This window comes from Nycticebus coucang, chromosome 20 (genome assembly GCF_027406575.1).
Source record: "Nycticebus coucang isolate mNycCou1 chromosome 20, mNycCou1.pri, whole genome shotgun sequence".
Classification (NCBI taxonomy): domain Eukaryota; kingdom Metazoa; phylum Chordata; class Mammalia; order Primates; family Lorisidae; genus Nycticebus; species Nycticebus coucang.
In genome coordinates this window covers 21,355,499-21,375,548 of record NC_069799.1, presented here as the reverse complement: position 1 = coordinate 21,375,548, position 20,050 = coordinate 21,355,499, and the positions used below count along the sequence as shown (strand labels likewise).

Sequence of the window (20,050 nt, the reverse complement as noted above, 5' to 3'; positions counted from 1 at the left end):
CCATAAAAGTCTCTTTCTATAAGGCCAATCAGCACCTTCTTACCACAGAGCACCTTCTTGCCCAGCAGAGCACACATTTCAAAGGGGACCCTAAATTTCAAAGCCACCAAGGAGTCATTGATACGAGGGGGGAAAAAAATCCCATACTACGAATGTTTCCATTTTAGGTTGTGTTTTTTAGCTATGCTTTAATGTCATTGAAACATATCAAAAGATCATTGAAAATGTAAGAATTTTCTTGAAAGCCTCCCACAAGAGAATTTCATTTTATAGAAATAATTGTACCTACGTATATGTACATATGTGGTCTCCGTTTTTTAAATGTTAGTTGGGCTATTTCATTTCTTCAGCAAATATGCGTGAAGTGCTTATTTTAAGAGCTGGAGATACAGTCAGCAAAAGAGTTAATATCCCTGCATCAACAAATCAATACAGTATACAGATGCTAGGAAGAAAAAAAAAAAAAGCAGGGTAGGTGAAAGGACAGCCAGTGAGACAAAGAAAGCTATGTTACCTGTGGTAGGTAGAGAGGTCTCCCTGATAAAGGGTGATCTGAACAGAAACATTAGAAAAAAGGACACGAGGTAAGCAAATATATAAGGTGGGGAGAATGTTTTGAGCACTTTAAACAGTAAGTGCAAAGGCCCTGGGGGGAGCTTTCTTGGAAAGCTTGAGTAAAGCAAGGGGAGTGAATGGGCATACCGGGAATGGCAGGAAATGAGTTCAGAGCAGTAGCCAGACTCCAAGATTAGACACAAGACTCGTGTGCAAGAGTGAGGATTTGGGTTACACTCAGAATGAAATGGTAGAAGGCTGACATGATCTGATTGAGGTTTCAAGAAGATCACTCCAGCTGCCGGGTAGAAAACAACCAGGGAAGGGGGTGGATGGGGCACGGGTGACCAGGATAAAAGCAGGGACATGAGTGAGCAGGGGATCGTGACAACTGTCCACATGGGAGGTGGTAGCAGTGAAGGTGGGTATGAGCAGTCAGACTCTGGACATTTTTGTCCTGGTAGAGCTGACAAGATGTCCCAAGGGATCGCATATGGATGTGAGTAAAAGCCAAGAGTTGAGGATGACTCCAGAGGGTTTGATGTCAGCACCCGGGAAGCCACAGCTGCCACTTAGCAAATGGGAAACCCAGGAAAGGAGAAGATTTCTGGAAAGAAAGGAGGGAGTGGGAAAGTAGTCTTAAATTTACTTGGTTTAATCTGTCACTGATCATTTGATATGAGGTACCAACTGGTAGACCGTGCTTTGCTTCACTTACATAAAACTAGCACATTCCCATGTACCCTTAAATCTTTTCAGAGTAGCGTAGATACTCTGTGGATACACCATTACTCGTGTTTATATTACAAAATGTCTGGGTTCACCTCTCCTTTTGCTTTGTACCTCAATATTTATTTTCTAAAATAGGGTATGTCCCTAAAGACAGATCATCTTGGCTGTAAAATAGGTGCTTGAGAATGACAGAAGTTTATAAATGACTCCAAAGAATCAACTTTTTTCATACAAGGCCTTACTTGAGTCACTGAGCCATTTCTGCCTGCCAAAAATCCCCCATCACCTTCCATGGAGCCTAAAATTTCCCCATTTAAAAATTTATTTTTAATTACTCCCTCATTATGTGTTACTTATATTCTAGTACAGATGTGAGAATATTTATCTATACCTTATTCCAATGAAGATATTTTCTCATTCCGTTTGGCTTACAATGGGGTCCTTTTGCTCAAAATAATCAGAAGAAAAGGAAGGAACGTAGGCTTGAGGACAGGAAGGTGATAAAGTAATGGCAGATGTTCAATGGAGGCGCCAAGGAGGCAGTTAAGGTTCAGAGAAGGCTGCAATGAACATTGACGTGGAAGTCATCAGCTGAGTCAATGATTAGGGTTTTGTAGCTTTGCAGGGGAGAACGCAATGAGACTGGGGTCCTGGCAGAGTGTGCTGGCACAGGAGAAGCGGAGGCCTCCCTAAGAGAGGTCTCCTATTCTTCATCTCTACACAGAATTATCCGAGACCTAATTACAGACATGGATGACAACTTGCAAACTGATCTCCAGTGCAGCCGTCTGCACCCTAATCGCCTACTTAATGCCTCCATGGGAACATCTCAATGACGCACCATGGCTATGCTCCGTCCTGGGTAACTTCCATCAGCATTCTCATCCGAGCGAAAACATCCCTTCCCTGCAGAAGGCTCCCCTGACGCTGAGGACTGCCCAGATTGCTCTGCTATTGCAGCTCCCATTCTGTCCTCTCACAACGCTGACCCTGTTCATGATAACGTGTTATCTGTGTCAGTCTCTGCTGAATACCATGGTCCCCCTCAAGACCCTAAGCCCCTTCCGAAGGATGCGTGTCTCTTCTGCTCACTGCAGTGTGTACTGCCAGATCCAAGCTCTTGGCTGGTGTACAAAGAGCATTCAATAAACTTTTGGTGTCTCCTATAGTGACTTGCCTTTTCGGAAGGAAAATAATAATACTTGTGATTCAGTGACTCAAAAAACAAAAGAAACAAAAAATTACTTAAAATCTTAACAGGGAAGAAAAACAATCTTTTAGTAAATAATAGTCCCAAATCTCAGCCCTTCTAAGTTTGTAGTCACCTCTTCCCAAACTTCAGCATTCATTACATCAACGACATCAACAGCTTAAGTCATTTATGCTCATTTTAAATCTAGATTTTAAAGGAGCGATGAGCAATGAGAAATTGACAAGAACTAAGAAAAAATAGTCAAACTAATACTTTTCCATTAAATGTAACACCTGGCTATAAATAATTCATTTTAAGTATCACCAGGTATGTAGAATTTGTTGCCTTTCCTTTATTTTTAGAAAATTATATGTTGGCCTCACTATACAGATCAAATTGACTATAAAAATACCAAATCCCTATTTTGTCTTAGGTATTCGGTTTCATTTAACATCAACAATTAAATAGAGAGTAGAAATCAGAAAGCAAAGCAAGACCTCAATAATATATCTGTTTATATTATTTAAAATAACTGTGTACTGCCAAAAATATTCTGAAATGTAAAATCGAGCTATCACGATACCCAAACCATTCATTTTTTTGCTTTTCATTATAAACATGCAGCCGAAGTTAGAAGTCAAATAACCTTCCTATATTCATTTTACATTACATAAAAATTCAGAAATCAATTCTAAGAATACTTGAAAGTTTATTTTCAGACATTTACAATGCTCTACAAGAAGTCTTTCTACTCTCCTATACAGGGCGGACAAAAAGTTTGAGTGCAATTTAATATGTTAAACTATTTTAAATGGCACATGAACTTTATGTCCACCCTCTACATATAGTTCCTTAAAAATCTACCTTTAAAATATTGTAACAGTGTATTTCATGAAACAAATCTTTTTTGCCTCGGCAGTTTATTGCAATACAAATGATTGCATTCATAAACCTAGAAAGTCTATAAAATCTTATTTGCTAATAAAAAGATTTTTTAATGAATTCACAGCAAACTAATCTACGATACATTAAAAATTCTTTTTGCAAGTTTCATTTTCATAAATGATTTAATGATATTAAATCACGGCACTTCTTTGGTTTCTCAGTTTCTCAACTTTAAAAGTACATTGCAAAGTCGCCGTAATGAACCTCTAGTGCAGCTTCACTTTCAGCACAAAACCACAACAGGCAGAAACTCAGAACGTTAGCAGTACCGGAAAGCATACGCAGACTTCTAGACTGAATATTGTCTTCCAAGGGGTCAAGGTCGAAGATGGAGCCAGGATCTGTGCGCCAAACTTTGAGGTCTTTTTACCAAAAGGGAGAAATCAACACATTAAGAAGGAATTAAAAAAAAAAGCCAGCACCAAAAAAGTCAAGCAAAAGCCTTGAAAGGAATATATGTAAAAAGCATGCATTTAACAAGTGAACCCACTGTTCTACAGACTTCAGAGGAAATCAAAAAGACAATCACTTTCACAAGTATCTATTAGGATAATTTATAATCGAATTGAACTTGCCTGACCTATTCTTTATAGAACTGCCCTGTCTGGCCTTGCTGAGGTACCTGAGACTCACCACCCCACACATGTGCACGGGGACACCTCTGAAACTCCAATCTCTCTTCTCTCCACATGTTGAAACAGGCAAATGTTTGATTAAAGCTCCTTATGAAGGACATGTGAGCAATGCAGACATGTGAGTAACTCCTGGGAAATGAATGAGAGGTTTTTGTTTAAAAAAAAAAGGCAAAACAATCATAAAACTTCTCTCCCTATAACAGAAACAGATATTTGAAACGTAGGGAAGTGGCAAGCCCAGTTTTCATTCTGAGTCTGTGAGTACAAGCAAATGAACATGAGACATTTATTTGAAAAGTCTTGTAGGCCAGGCACCCAGCAAAGGAACAGCAAGGCACGGAAAGACCGGTAAGACGAGCCCCCTGCTCCCGGTGGACCCCGAAGGTCAGTGATCAGACTGTGCAAACCAAGTTATCCTCCTACTACTTTGGTTGGAGGCAAAATCCAAATCTCACAACTTCCAAGTTTATAGTCTTCTCTAACTAACTGATATGAGATCCTAAAATTAGCTGCATAGTGCCGGGCCAACATCTGGAAAATGAGAACCTAGTTACGAACATGTGGCAGAGATGGAGCAGAAACAATCAATTTATAAAGTGGACGCAGAGATTGGCTTGTCTGTTTTTAATTAATATTATGTAGTGTTTCCCATGTGTCAGGCACTCCTCTCATTTATAACCTAACTCATGTAAGCTTTGTACAAAGTTGGTACTACTATTTCCATTTTATAGATGAGAAAACTGAGGCACAGAGGGATGGATTATCTTGGCCAAGTAGCAGAGCTTCCAACAAAAACAGAAACAGCACAATTTGGCTTCGTCTGAATTACTCAGAAAACGTCTAAACTTGTATTTTCAGGCCTGGTACAGAAGCTGGCCTATCAGAAACTTTAATGTTTGTTGAAAGTACTTTGTGTTTTCATGGGCAGGTCCTCAATGGGAAACAGTTTCTCTCAATAAGAAGAAAGGAATTGATTTTTGGATGGCCCAGTAAGTACATAATTTATACTTATACATCTTATATTTTTTAAAACTAATAATTTCTATCTCAAAGTTTCTGTGTATCAAATTCTGAGAGCCCAAGGTCTAGGCAGTTTCCTGGATTTTAAGTAAAGGCCTCACCATCACTCCCGGCCCTGCTCTGAGACCAGTGGGTAGTTGCACAGACTATAGAAGCTTCATTCTAAGTGAGACAGGTCAGACCCCTGCACTGTCTTCCGAGATGTTAGTACAAAGCAATGAAACACTCTAATTCAGTGTTACTTTTAATGAAAACATCACAACCCATCCATCCAACTTAATGTGATCCTTTTTTTTTTTTTTGCAGTTTTTGGCCGGGGCTGGGTTTGAACCTGCCACCTCCAGCATATGGGGCTGGCGCCCTACTCCTTTGAGCCACAGGTGCTGCCCAATGTGACCCTTTTAAGTAATCAACTTGGGCAAGATCAACAAATCTATGGATTGCCTACCAATTATGTTTGGAATCCTTCTGTGGAAAATACTTTCAGAGTCAGTACAGTATAATCACCCAAGTCACGTAGTGCCCTGACTTTGGTAGCCTTGTTTTGTACTAAGATATTACCCTGTCAAATATACGCTTCCCTCGGCTAACTCACCTCTGAATGGACTTTCACAGATACTAGAAAACAAGCTCTTATTTTTAAAGATGAAGACAATCTAACACTGAGATTACGAGAGGCATATGCTACAGTGATCAAAAAAATTCTTTGAGCTACCTAACTGGACTACGTAATTCAGAGGCTAATTGCTCTGAAGGAGACAATAACTTTCCTTCCTAGCCCTCCACTACAGGATTATCTTTGCTGGTAGCCCTCATTCAACAAATATCCTCCTAGTAAGAATGAGATAGCAGGAAGAGAAGGCTGCTCTCTTAATTATGAGACTCTCAGATGGCTTCAGTTACCCCAGTTCAGAAGTAATATTCAAGAAATATGAGCTGTTGGTATTATGGGATACCATCCAAGTCCTCCTAGCACCTCTGCTTTGTGATGAAAGGGCCTACATGTGATGTAGTTATTTCTGTCACTCGAGCACACGGTATCTACAGGATGACACACTGATTAAGAACACATTCTAACAGAAGACAAAATAATCGTTCAACCTTTGTCATCCCCCGTACCTGGACTGCTTCTTTGTTCAACAACTAGGAACATTATTATTTGTTTTTTTTTTTGAGACAGAATCCCTCTCTGTTGCCTTAGGTAGAGTGCCACTCCAACTCCTGGACTCAAGCAATCCTCTTGCCTCAGTCTCCCAAGTAGCTGGGACTACAGACACCCACCATAATACCTGGCTAGTTTTTTCTATTTTTAGTAGAAACAGGGTCTCATTCTTGCTCAGGCTGGTCTTGAACTCCTGACCTCAGGCAATCCACCTGCCTTCACCTGCCTTGACCTCCCAGAGGGCTAGGATGACTGGTGTGAGCCACCATCCCTGGCCAGGAACACTCTTAAGACCAGAAAGCTATTAAAGACAGAGAATATCCAATAGTAGAGTCTGAGATGATATCTGGCGAATCCCATTCCGTATGGTACCAGAATAACACTTTACCCATGGTCCATTTTAAATTGGGTCACTGAATCAAACATGTGATGAGAAATCAAGATGAATCAGGAGGCTCATTCTAAAGCTCAAGCAAACGTAATCTTTTGGACTGTGCACACCCCTGGAGAGGGAGCGCCAGCTTACCAACAATGATGCCAGGTCTCCGGTCCATCTCCACAATGTGGGGAGGGACACCCTTATAGGCGGCGTCACTGACAACCTGGATGTTCTTCCTCACTCGCTCGGTCACAGGATCATCCACCACAGGGGTGAAGCCCCTCCCCTTTGTCTTCTCAAAATCTTCATGGTATTTTACCTGAAAAAGGAAAAACCAGATTAACTCAAACTGAAATGTGCTGATTGTTTTTTATGCAGCTCAAGAAACTGTGATAAAATGACAGGTGTCACGGCACTGACTGCATCTAGATTCTGTTCTTCACGTATTTATGTTTCCAACTATTTCAAAAATAATATCTGAAATGTCAGCTTCTTAGCATCAGAAATCAAGCGCTGATATTTCTATAATGTTTTAAATCATCATGGTAATCATCATCTTTTAAGTCATATACAAAACTGTATATCAATAAGAAGATGTAAAAGATAAATATTTTTAAATCCTTGTTACTTCCTAAAATACACTAAAGTAACTACAAACTTAATTTTCTATCCCTTCACCTTCAATAAACTGATATTTCCCCATAGTCAGTCAAGAAAATGCTATTATTTAAAATTTTATCAAGATAAATTACAGATAATATATATAGGATTTTTGTATATAATGACAAAAACACACATACTTCAAAACATACTTTTTTTGTTGTCTGAAATTGGGTCAGGGTTATTATCATATAACTCTGCACATTATAATAAAAACCACTGGATTGGAGACTTTTTTTTTTGGATTGGATACTTTCAATGGGTAAACTTTATGGTAAATTATATCTCTGGCTTTTAAAAACATATGTTTTTCACATTCTTTAAGACAGGCAAACAGACCAAACTCCTTACAATTAATTGGAAAGAAGCTTAGACAAATGTCTTCCACACAATGCATTTATAGTAGTCACATTAGAAATAAAAACACACCCAAAAAAGTCACTGAGAAAATTATTTTATTAGACTAAATATTTCTATTACATTTCGGTGTGATTAGAAAGTCCCCCCAATCCCAAAAAAACAAGGATGAGCCAACCACGTTTCCATGCTTTGTTAGTTATCTGGATTAACAGTGAACTGATGCCATCGGTGCACAGGTCCAGACACTCCTTAGTATGTTTTAGTTATGAGAAGGAGGATCTGGTTGTGCCCTACCATGGAAATATGATTTTGTGCTTCTTTAACATATCTCAGGGCAGGTGTATCTAAAATCAGACTTGGTCTACCTTTCATCTGTTTATGGCTCTGGGTATATTTTACCTGCAAAGCAAATGAACACACTTATAATAAGATATTACATAATAAAATAAATAATATAAATAATAAAAAAATTACATAACATTTTAAAGATTTGCCAAAATAGTGAAATATAGCCTGCATACTCAAAATTATTTCCCAGGTAACTTCTTCAGTGAATTACATTTTGTTCTAGAATAGTGACCTAAAATTTTACTCTCAAAAATCTCCTTCAAAGGTGATTAACAAAATACCCTAAATTAATCAACTAAAAACAAATTTGTGAGGGATCAATGGTCACTAGAATGTAGTCAGTAAGACTGGTTATAAAATGTCTAACAGGGAAAATTCCAAAGTAAATAGAACTCAAATTTATTTTGTTTCTAAACTCCCCCGTTTCCTATCTTAAGAGTATACCAGGCTACCTTCTATTTCATTCTTTCCATTTTTAAAGAATAAGAAATAATGAGGAACAAATCTAGTTTTTCTTCTAAGCAGCCAGAGCTTAAAGGTAATTTATGGTAAATACACTCGGCATCCCCGGAGAGATGTGCCACCCGCAAGCTGTAAATGATGAAACCTAAATGCTGATGGTCCAGCTCACAATTCTTCATAAAGGTGTGCTAAGAACAGGATCCGTGTTCTTGACAACCTATCATCAAAACAATGCTATTTGTAAACCTGATTATGTGCAAGATCTGGATGGCACTGGTGGAGGACGCGGCTCTGTTAGTCACCAGGTTAATAGTGAACTGATTCCATCAGTGCGCAGGGCCCTGCTGTCCCTTGGAGAAGAACCTGGTTGGACCCTACCTTTGAAATATCATTTTGTGCTTCTGGTTCAATGCCATTCAGAACTGAAGCCCTGAGATTCACTAAGAGGAAGCTTACAAGGTCAGATAATTAAGTTCTCCACCTCATCCTAGAAAAAGTGCTTTGATGGGTCGATGAGGTGCCCATGGCAGGGCAGTTTCCCAAGGGGGAGGTCTGAGGTATGTTAACACTTTTTCTAGAATGAGCTCATGAATCTAATTGTCTAGCCACCTACAATAACGGCTCTGGTGTCCATTCCACAACAGGACGTCCAAATTGCTTTGAAGGACGGAGTAGGCACTGGCATCCATGCACAGCTTCCCAAGGAGGGCACTTGAAAGGTGGCTGCAGTGATATTCAGCAATGAGGTAGGTAGCACTTCTCCAGGGATCAGTTTGTAAACTTAATTGTCTGACCTCATACTGTCCAAATGAGACACCAAAATGCACTATGGGACTTAAATGACTAATTAAATTCTTCATTAAATGTATTAAATGTATTTTTCCCTCTATATATCCTTACTTGGTAGTAATGACTAACTAACTTCCTATTTTGTTTTACAAAGAGCATTTAACAATCCACATTCAATGAAATACGTCAGTAAAACAATCATGCAGCAAAGACTTCACCACTCTCAAAGACACTGGCTACAACAACATGAATCCCTGTTTAAAAAAAGATAATATAATGTATAATTAAGCTTCGACTGTAACTGTCCATCACATCTGGAAAACATGGATCTAATCAAGGATGACATAAACTTACACAGTGGTAGGTTTCAAAAGTCATCTTACATTACACATGGACCTACTGGAAAGATCACAGATATTTCTTGAAAATAAATTTTACTTTCACAAGAAAAACCAGACTGCCAGCTGGTAATAAAGGATACATCCTTTGTGATTATCCAAAACGAATGAAAACAACTTGCCGAGCTAATATTTTCTTGATTCTTCTTTACTCTTTCCATTTCAGGAGTTACACTTAAAGCAGTAGGTCTTCCTGGTTGACCTTTATAATGAACCTAGCATTTCAGGGAACAAAAAGGTAGAGTAACCATGAATCAATTCAATTAATTAAAAGTCCATACTATTTATTTTGATGTGTTAACCAAGGAAGGTGAACTACAAAAAGAGCAGATACTATCAGAGGTCAAGTCATATTAAAATGCTGGCATCTTAAGTCAATCCATGTCATTTCATCTCACTGAGATATAAATCACTGGGATGTACTCAAATACATAAGCATACCATTAATAAAGCTATAATAAGCACTGATCACAAAGGAATAGGAGATGAAATGTCTCTATGGATGTTCAAGATACTCCTGCCCATAGCCAGGGGTCTTCAAACTACGGCCCATGGGCCACATGAGGTGGTGTGATTGTATTTGTTCCTGTTTTGTTTTTTTACTTCAAAATAAGATTTGTGCAGTGTGCATAGGAATTTGTTCATAGTTGTTTTTTTTTAAACTATAGTCTGGCCCTCCAACGGTCTGAGGGACAGCGAACTGGCCCCCTGTTTAAAAAGTTTGAGGATCTCTGCAAGCAATGATATTACATCATCCTGATTTCTTAGGAGTTAACTTGGGCAGAACTTTTGTGAAGATTCATGTAGACAGTTGACTATGGACATCCACTGAAAGGCCCACGGGCTTCTCGCAGCTCCGTTCCTCTTTCTGGATAACCCTCTTCCTTTCTGAAAGGAAGGCAGTCCCATCAAGTATGACTTTAAATACAATAAGAAAAGATGAGCATCTCTAAAATATAGTTGTTGGGAAAAGTATCAAACAAGAACCTGTCTTTGCTTTATAAACTGGCTGACTTTAAAGGTCTGAAGAGTAAGAGATTTCTTCGAAGGCAATAGATTTCTAAATTTCCTCTTCTGAAGAACCCAATCTATAAGTTAATGACCTTGAAAAAAAAATTCTTTCCATGAACTGCATCTGTGAATTACATCAACAACAGGGATTGAAGAGCAGACCATGAGTTGGTGTCTAAGGAGGAACTGCCAGACCCTTTGTCCGGTGAGCCTGAAATAGCCCTGTCCCATATGACCTATTCAGCCATGTACACTTCTTCCCAGACACTGGGGCAAAAGAAGGCTGGGAGGAAGCCCATCAACAAGACCACATGCAGGTAGAAAAGGGAATGGAAAGACTTGTTGTAGGACCCAGATGGCAGTTGCACCTACATATATCACAGCAGGAAGACAAGATACGAGGGAGACACCACGACCAGTCAGAAAAAGACATCATCCGGCATGGCACGGAGATGCCGGGGATGGGGAATGCCAGACTCCATCCACCATAACTAAGGAAAGCTTTCCAATAAATGGTTAGTCGATCGAGAGCAGAACATGAACTCCGGGTTATGAAAATTCTGTAAATGCAACCCCTTCTTTTCCATGTTGACAACAAGGTTGGTGTCGTGAGGGAAGAGTTAGGAAGGTGACCGCACATTGCTGATGTGTTTCTGGTTCTCCTTCACCCTCTTCAGCTCCGGAGGATCGGAAATGGCAGTGGCCTGTTTCATCTCGCCTTTGTATTTTACCTGTGGAGGATAAAGAAGAATTTTAATAGGTAGCAGAACGCGCCCCACCTAAACAACCACACAGGATGAAAATAACCCTGTCTTTTTACACATTTTTCCTACGTCAGCCTTCCTATTTGTATCTACGCCTAGATTCCGATCAGGCTGACTTAGCGAGTGCGGGATGTCGGCTGTGCTATTTCAAAGTCGGACTTCCACAAATACTTAGCGGTTCAATATCAAAATTAACTGTAAATCCCATGAATAAAAGGAATGGAAATACAAGGGCTGTCTGGAAAGTATCCATCCGTGGGCTATGAAAAATCGTGTTAACAATGGCTGGATTCTTTCCAGACAGCCCTTGTGCAAGGGAACATGCTTCAAAAAGAAACACCATTTCTTTTGGTGAAATGAAATCATTGCAAGAGAATGAAATCATTGCAAGAGAACGACAGTGAAGTTGACGACGCGGCAGCCTGGGAAGGCCTTTGACTTTCTCGAGTTCTCTCATTCCTGCCACTTCCCAGGGACATTACAAGGATAAGCAAGTCTAAGGCTGACAGTCTCCACCGGAGATTTCAAAGCTATTCAAAATCACCTGTTTTGATGGAAGAAAAAGTCTATTGCTATGTTGATGTTAAAAATCCAGAAAAGGTCACAAAATAGGAAAAGTAACTATTTGGGAGGCACCTCTGAAAGGGATTTCTGAATTGTAAGAGGCCTGAGTTCAAATTCCAGCTCTGTTTTTACCAGCTGTGGGTCCCCGGCATGGCCTCTGACCTCCCCAAGACTCAGTTTCTCACCTCTAACAACCAGAGAAATGAGAAGTGCAGACTTCACGGGGCCAACACGCAGGAGAAGTGCTTCATCAATGTTAACTATTATTTGCTTTCTTCACAATGGACTACTGAACAATTGAAGGATGTTTTCCATTTTATTCATAAGGTTTCTCACCTTGATGCTATTAAGTCTTAGAACAGTCAGTGAAGCCATGTCTTTTTTCCATCTGTTCCAAGAGATAATTTTTTTCTTTCCAGTCTGGCAACTGGAAGTGCTATTCTCCAGGCCCTTACCTGGATTCGCTTTTAGAGATTTATTGACTGAACTAAGAGGTCCGTGAGGACAGGACATGGGTCTTTGTGTTGTGGTGGCCAGAAAGATGCCTGCACATTGGTGCTTAATGAAAAACTCTTGAATAAGCAAACAGGGCTAAGGTGTAGCAACTCAAGTCTTGAGCTTTCTGGACATACAGTTCATGCCCTTCGATATGTGAATGTGAAAAGAAGCATCCAAACACATGCGGGCATTTAAAGCTTTTGAAAGGGCACATTAAAAACTATGATATGTAATATCTGGTGAACTATAAAAGGAAACAGACTGGGAGCAGTGGCTCACACCTGTAATCCTAACACTCTAGGAAGCTGAGGCAGGTGGACTGCTTGAGCTCAGGAGTTTGAGATTAGCCTGAGCAAGAGGGAGACCTCATCTATACTAAAAATAGAAAAAGTAGCCAGGCATTGTAGTGGATACCTATAGTCCCAGCTACTCAGGAGGCTGAGGCAGGAGGATTTCTTGAGCTCAAGAGTTTGAGGTTGCCATGAGCTATCATGACACCATGGCACTCTACCCAAGCAAAAGAGTGAGACTCTGTCTAAAAAAAAAAAAAGCCAGGCATGGTGGCTCACACCTATAATCCTAACACTCTGCGAGGCCAAGAAGGGTGGGTTGCCTGAGCTCAGGAGTTCAAGACCAGACTGAGCTCATGACTTCGAGACAAGCCTGAGCAAGAGGGAGACCCTATCTCTAAAAATAACTGGGCACTGTAGCAGGTGCCTATAATCCCAGTTATTCAGGATGCTGAGGCAAGAGGATGATTTGAGCCCAAGAGTTGGAGGTCACTGTGAGCTATGACACAACAGCACTCTACTGAGGGTGACAAAGTGAGACTCTGTCTCAAAAAATAAATAAATAAACAGAAACAACTTACCACACTCAGCTGCTCCTGGCTCCTCCTCACTCTCTCTATCTCTGGGGTCATGCTTACCAGAGTGGCTTTGTAGTTTTGCTCTTTATAGCTGGGTGGTAAGATGCAAGACAGTTTGGGATTATGAGGAATAAAGATGTCCCAAAGCATTGGCACAAATTAAAGGAAATGTCACATGGCTACAGAATGTGCATTAGTAAAATCTTCATTAGGATTTGATAGAGAAACATGAATTGCTAACAGACCTCATCTTCCTAGCGACCCCAGTCTCTAATATTTGCTTTGTCAAATGTCTGAAGTTAGACCTCTCATTGTTATCCTTCGGGTTGTATTATTTATTAGTGGCCTCTCTGATCATTATCGGTAATAATGAATTATCCCTTCTGTGAGTTCATTTATTTATAGCACTAAAACAATGTTTATCAAATTACTATTCCATATTAAAAAATAGTAATTCTGTGTTCTTATTGCAAAAGAAGGTCAAATCCTACACTTGCTCTTTAGTGACAGGCTATCTCTATATAACCTATACCCTCCTTCCTTCTCTGCGAAGTTCTAACCCTGGAAGCCCTGACTCTGACCAGGTACTATGGAAATTCCAGACTTATTGCATAGAAGTGTTCTCTCATAGCTGGGATATCAGACTCCTTTGTTTGTGGTCAGCCTTCCCAGAAACTTTACAACACACCAAGAAATAAGTGAATATCAACGCGGAAGAACAGAATGGCAAGGCCATCAATTTAATTTTTGACAGGCAAAAGTTAAGCTTTTAGACAATGGTTAAGGCAGATTCTTGCAACTGGGATGACTGAGTTAACAGGAAGAAAGTTTCCGTTTACTCTCTACTGATGGCAAGATTCAAGGAAAGATCACTCTGGATAAAGCTCAAAGGGGGGAAATCTGAATAACAGACTGGTATTACCGATATAGAGAAACTATTACAGACAATTTCCAGTGGATATAAGTTTGGGGCCAAAAATTTGCTGGGGAGAATTTTCATGGCATCCATTCATCCACTCACAAACATGCTATGTACTAATAGGCAGTAGCTGTTTAAAGGCTTAATTCCCACTTAGAGACACCACTTTCCATATGCCGCAGCAGATAAATACTATAATTAGGACCTATGTTATTACAGTATTACTTTTCACTAAATAAAACTATTAGTTTTAAATAACGTTATTTCAGGAAAGTGTTATGTTTCTACCATAGATTGAAGACTAGTAACCCTAATAAACCTTCTTTAAAAAGAAGGTAAACATTAAAACGATTTAATCATGAGTCATTGATGGACCACTCACAAAATTTTTGAATGCCACATGGTACCTGAACCGCACTTTGGTCAGGTACCTGAACCGCACTTCTGGTACCTGACCATAGGACTCCCTAATGCTTCTACACCAGCAGTATTCCAACTGTCCTCCCCACCATCATCTCCCATCATCTTTTACCCCAAGTACTTAATACTCTAAAACAAGGGGTCCCAACAGAGAGGCTTTGACAATTCAATAATTATTTAGTGAATAATTATGAATGTCCATTGAACTGACTCTATAACAGTTGTCCTTTTTGTTGGTAAAGTGGACCAAATTTGGCCAATGTTTTCTTAATAAAAGAGTATATATACCAAATTTGAAAGCACTGCCCTTTAAAAAAGATATAAATCTTGGAGACACACAAAGTCTATGGTGATCAGATGTTAGAACACGGGGTTCTAAGCATCCTCATTCTCTACCAACCTGGCTGTAGATTTCAGACACCCTCTTGGCTCGAAGTATATCTGGGATATCCATGCTCACCTGCATTCCTTTCCCTTTAATTTCACTTCCTAAGTCTTTCTTGTATTGTTTCTAAAAGAACAAGGAAACAAATCTTAGGATTTTGCTTAACCTTCAATAGCAATGTCAGTAGTTACAGGCTTGAATATCACAGCTACCCATGTGGAAATAACATTTACATTCCTTCCATATATGATTCAATGTGTTTGTTTTAAACTCTTTAATCCAATTCCTTACCTGGCTGGCCATCTCAGATGCCTTCTTAGCTCTCTGGACATCAAGAGTGTCTGTGTTCACCTGCATTCCTTTCCCCTTAATTTCAGTCTCCAGATCCCTTTTATAGTCTTTCTGCAGAAAATGAGACATGCAGTCAGAGCTTTGCAACCATCTGAAATACTGTGTGTGCTGAACAACTTTGATGTCATTTTTACATCAGGCCCATTTCTTTTGGAAGCAAGTTAGACTAATTTCTTTTATTTCTATACAATAAGAAAGAATTTTAATTTATACTCGAAACATGACTTGGGATGACATAGTCACAAGTAATCAGAAGGCTTTTTGCCACTGACCTGGATTAAGAAAGAAAACAGAGCTAGCCAAGGGGAAATTTTTATATTTCAATACGGTAAACTTCATATATTTTCATATAGCATGTATCATGTCAGTATTACATATATAACCCAGTTGATAAATGTCAATAAAAAGTGATTATATTGCTGCTTTTTACTCTGCAGTGAATTAAAGTGTTGGTTGCTCCCCTGGAATCCACCTTTCTTTGCCATTTATTGGCTCCCTGATCTCCCACTGGGCAACTTGCTGCTCTGCCATTCTCCACCTTTCAGCTTGGGTAAGACTGCACCAGGTTCAAGCTTTGTTGAGCCGAAATAAATCATTATTTCCCATCCTTGGCCCTGCATGATTGCTTCAGGTATGAGTGCATTTCTTTTTCCACATAACATATTAGAAGAGATTTTCTCTTTCTTTCTGGACATGAATGAAGAGGGATGCAACCCCCAGAGCAGCTGAAGTCTCTTTGAAAACAGGAGAAGAAAGCCTACCTGAGAACTGAAAGATAGGAACTGAAACCGCATCTCATTACTTGAGTCCTAGACCAAGCCATGCCTGAGAACTACTCAACTGGTGCTATGAGACATACAGAAAAACTGTGCTAAACAGCTATGATGTCATTTCTGTGTCAGGACCATGTCTAGTCATAAGAACAATAAATTATCTGCTTTCTTTTTAGTCTTACTCTCTTGCCTTAGCTAGAGTGCTTTTTGGATTTTCTTTTGTTTAAATTGGGCTTCCCAGCTCCCCAACTCGTGGGGGCATATCTGTAGCATGTTAGGTAAGAAGCTTTGGCTTTGCTAGTGGGTGCTTTGATAGTGATGTAGGCTCTGAAAGGATCCTTGGTTAGAGATATCCTTAGTCTGGTGGTTTTCAGTGGGTAGTTGTCTGTAGGCTATACCAGTGGTGAGCTGTGTATGTGGACAGATTCCCTGTCTCTCTGTGATAAGAGGGACATCTCTGTGGTCTTTTCCCATCCCTGTGATCTTTTTAACAGTATGAATTATACCAGCACACCCAGTTTAATCCCTGAGATAAGGTCGGTGCATGTGGGTAAGAGTCAACCACACACTATATGATTGAGTCACTAAATGCACTAAAGGGCATGCAAACTGACCTCCCTGTCAGTAGGTGGTGGTCGCTGGAACCAACAAGCTACATTGTTGTTTTGGGGGCCTGTGACCAGCTCTAGCCCCTCAGGAGAAGTACTGGGTGGTGGCCTGGAACTCCCAAGGGATTCTTCTCCACCACAACAGAGGGGGATGGTGGGAGGGTTGATGGGGGGAAGGTTGGAGTGTGGTGGGGTGGGGCTGGGTTGAGTGAGCTTGCCCTCAGGCTCAACAGAAGCTGGTAAGGTAGGGAAGGGGTCAAAGGACCAGGCTGCTGGGAGCAGCCACCAGGGGAGGGGCTGAGGTGGTCTCACCATGTAGGAGAGTCTGCTGATACAGCCAGGGCTGTCTGAGATTCACAGGAACTGATCTTTGGGGACCCAGGGACAGGGACAGCAGGCCAGATCACAGGGCCCCCAGGTCTCAATAGTGTGGCTTGGGGGCCCAAAAGGGTGATGTAGGAACTGATCTCCAGAGGGGAAGGAGCCCATTGGGCAGAACGAAGAGGTGAGTGCAGTCTGGATCTGAGCTATAGCGCACTCACAGAGCACCCTCCCCATACAGGAAGGCCAGGCTCTCAGGTAGAGTGGAATCCTGGACAGGAAGGCTCCCAGCTGGCACTACCACTGTGGGGGAGCATAGCTAGTTTCAGGTCCTGCCTGGAGGAGGAAGACTGCAGAGCAGGGGAGTGGGGAGAAGAGTGATACCTGGTCCTGAAACATGACAGCTGCTCCAGATGAGAGGAATCAGTGCAAAACCCCCAAAACTATAAAGAATCAGAGCAAAAGGGGACACAAGCTTCCTAGCAATGGATCCCAACTAAGATGAAAATATTGAAATTACAGATAAAGAATTCCAAATATGGATTATAAGGAAGCTCAAAAAATATGGATTATAAGGAAGCTCTCTGAAATCCAAGAGAAAGTAGGAAAACAACTCAAAGAAACCAGAAAAACAATTCAGAAAATGAACGAAAAATTTACTAGATAGATATATTAAGCAAATCTGGAGGCATCCCATCACCAAACTTCAAACTACGTAACACCCAAAAGCTAATGCTCAGATCTCATACAAAAAAAAAAAAAAAAAAAAAAAAAAAAATCACAAAAAGGAAAGAAAAAAAAGCAAGCACAGTGGAAATTTTTAAGAACAGACTAAACCAGACATAAGAAAGAATTTCAGAATCTGAAGACAACTCTTTCAAATTAAGGCAATCAGTCAAAAATAAAGAAAAAGATTTAAGAGGAATGAACAAGGCCTTCAAGAAATATGGGATTATGTAAAATGGTCAAAGATGAGAAACATTGGCATCCCTGATGGTGAAGAAGAAAACTCACAGGGACTAGAAAACCTATTTGGGGGAATAATTGAGAAAAACTTTCCTGATCTTGCTAGAGATTTACACATCCAGATATAAGAAGTTCAACGAACACCTGGCATATTCACTGCAAAAAGGCAATCACCAAGATGCACACTCATCAGACTGGTCAAAATCAACATGCAGGAGGAACTCCAAACCATGATGAGGGGGAAATATTAAATAACTTACAAAGTAAAATCTATCACAGGCTCACTGCCCACTGTCACAGCTTCTATTCATCATAATCCTGGATGTCCTAGGCTGAGCAGTCAGGCAAGAGAAAGAAATAAAGGATATCCAAGTCAAGAAAGAGAAGGTCAAACCATCGCTGTTCACTGATGATAAGATCTTGTATCTAGAAAACCTCAAAGACTCCACCAAGGCCTGGAATTGATAAAGTCCACCAAGACTCAGGTTATACCAACCAAGACTCAGGTTATATCAACCAAGACTCAAGTTATAAAATCAATGTATACAAATCAGTAACATTTCTGTACCCCAATAACAGTCAAGCTGAGCATCAGATCAAGGACTTGATACCATTCATAATACCTACAAAAAAATAAAATATCTAGGAATCTACTTAACCAAAGAGGTGAAAGAGCTCTATAAAGAGAACTGTAAAATACAGAGGAAGAAATCACAGAATATACAAATGAATGGAGAAACGTATCATGCTCAGGGATAGGTAGAATCAACATTGTTAAAATGTCCATACTACTCAAAGTGATTTAGAGAGTGAATATAATCCCCATCAAAATACCAACATATTTTATAGAACTAGAAAAAAATAATTCCACCCTTCATTTGAAACCAGAAAAGAGCACGAATAGCCAAAGCAATCTTAAGCAAAAAGAACAAATCTGAGGCATCACCTCACTAGACTTCAAACTATACTATAAAGCTATAGTAACCAAAGCAGCATGGTATAGGCACAGAAATAGAGACACAGCCCAATGGGTCAGAACAGACAACCCAGGTAGAAACCCATCCATATATAGCCGACTGATCTTTGATAAAGGAAAAAGCAATACTCCCTGGGGAAAACAAGCCCTATTCAATAAATGGTGCAGGGAAAATGACATAGCCACGTGCAAAAGAATGAAACAAGATCCCTATCACTCACTACTCACAAAAAGCAATTCAAGATGGATATGAGATTTAAACATAAGGCATGAAAACATAAGAATGGTTGAAGAAAATATAGGAAAAAGTTTTCTAGATCCATGTATCAGCCTAAGCAAATAATTTATGAGAAAGACACAAATGGGGTCAACAACCAAAATAAATGAATGGGACTTGATAAGTTAATCATCGCTAATCATCTGGAAAATGCAAATCAAAACCCCAAGGAGATACCACCTCATCTGTCAGAGTGGGTTTTATTAAAAAGTCCCAAAACAACAGATGCCGGCATCAATGCAGAGAGAAGGGAATGCTTATCCACTTTGGTGGGACTGCAAATTAGCACAAACTAGTCTATGGAAAACAGTTTGGAAATTCCTCAAAGAACTAAAAGTAGACCTGCCATTAGGTCCAGCAATCCCACTACTGGGTACCTACACGAAGGAAGGAGTCGTTTTATCAAAATGCCACCTGCAGGCAAATGTTTGTTACCACACAATTACAACTGCAAAGAGGTGGAAGCAATCCAAGTGCCCATCAATGTGTGAGGAGATTAACAAAATGTGTATGCACAGCATGGAGTGCTGCTGAGCCATAAAAAAGATGAATGAATGCCTTTTGCAGCAATTTGGGTGGAACTGGAGACCATTACCCGAACAGGAGTATCTAAAGAATGGAACAGTGAACAGCACATGTGTTCTCTGTTAAACTGGAACTAATGGAAGACTCAGTGGAAATCAACCAAGGGACAGGGGAAGGGATGGGTGAA

The 20,050-nt window shown here is 40.0% G+C and overlaps 1 protein-coding gene across 1 annotated transcript; it reads right to left on the bottom strand.

Moving 5' to 3' along the window:
• Nucleotides 1-3,595: 3,595 nt before the first annotated feature.
• Nucleotides 3,596-16,211, bottom strand: LOC128572503 (nebulette-like). The gene is made up of 9 exons (XM_053572544.1): nucleotides 16,179-16,211; nucleotides 15,358-15,468; nucleotides 15,082-15,192; nucleotides 13,346-13,486; nucleotides 11,287-11,379; nucleotides 9,760-9,852; nucleotides 7,935-8,039; nucleotides 6,768-6,939; nucleotides 3,596-3,786 (listed from the first exon to the last, which is right to left on the bottom strand). The coding sequence occupies exons 1-9, from the start codon at nucleotides 16,209-16,211 to the stop codon at nucleotides 3,596-3,598; spliced, it is 1,050 nt and encodes a 349-aa protein (XP_053428519.1).
• Nucleotides 16,212-20,050: the final 3,839 nt, after the last annotated feature.

Coding starts and splice junctions, on each gene's coding strand:
- LOC128572503 (XM_053572544.1), bottom strand. CDS start 16,211: ATGCGGTTTCAGTTCCTATCTTTCAGTTCTCAG. Junction 15,469..16,178: donor TCCTATCTTTCAGTTCTCAG/GTAGGCTTTCTT, acceptor CATTTTCTGCAG/AAAGACTATAAAAGGGATCT. Junction 6,940..7,934: donor CACAAAATCATATTTCCATG/GTAGGGCACAAC, acceptor TTCCTTTTTCAG/GTAAAATACCATGAAGATTT.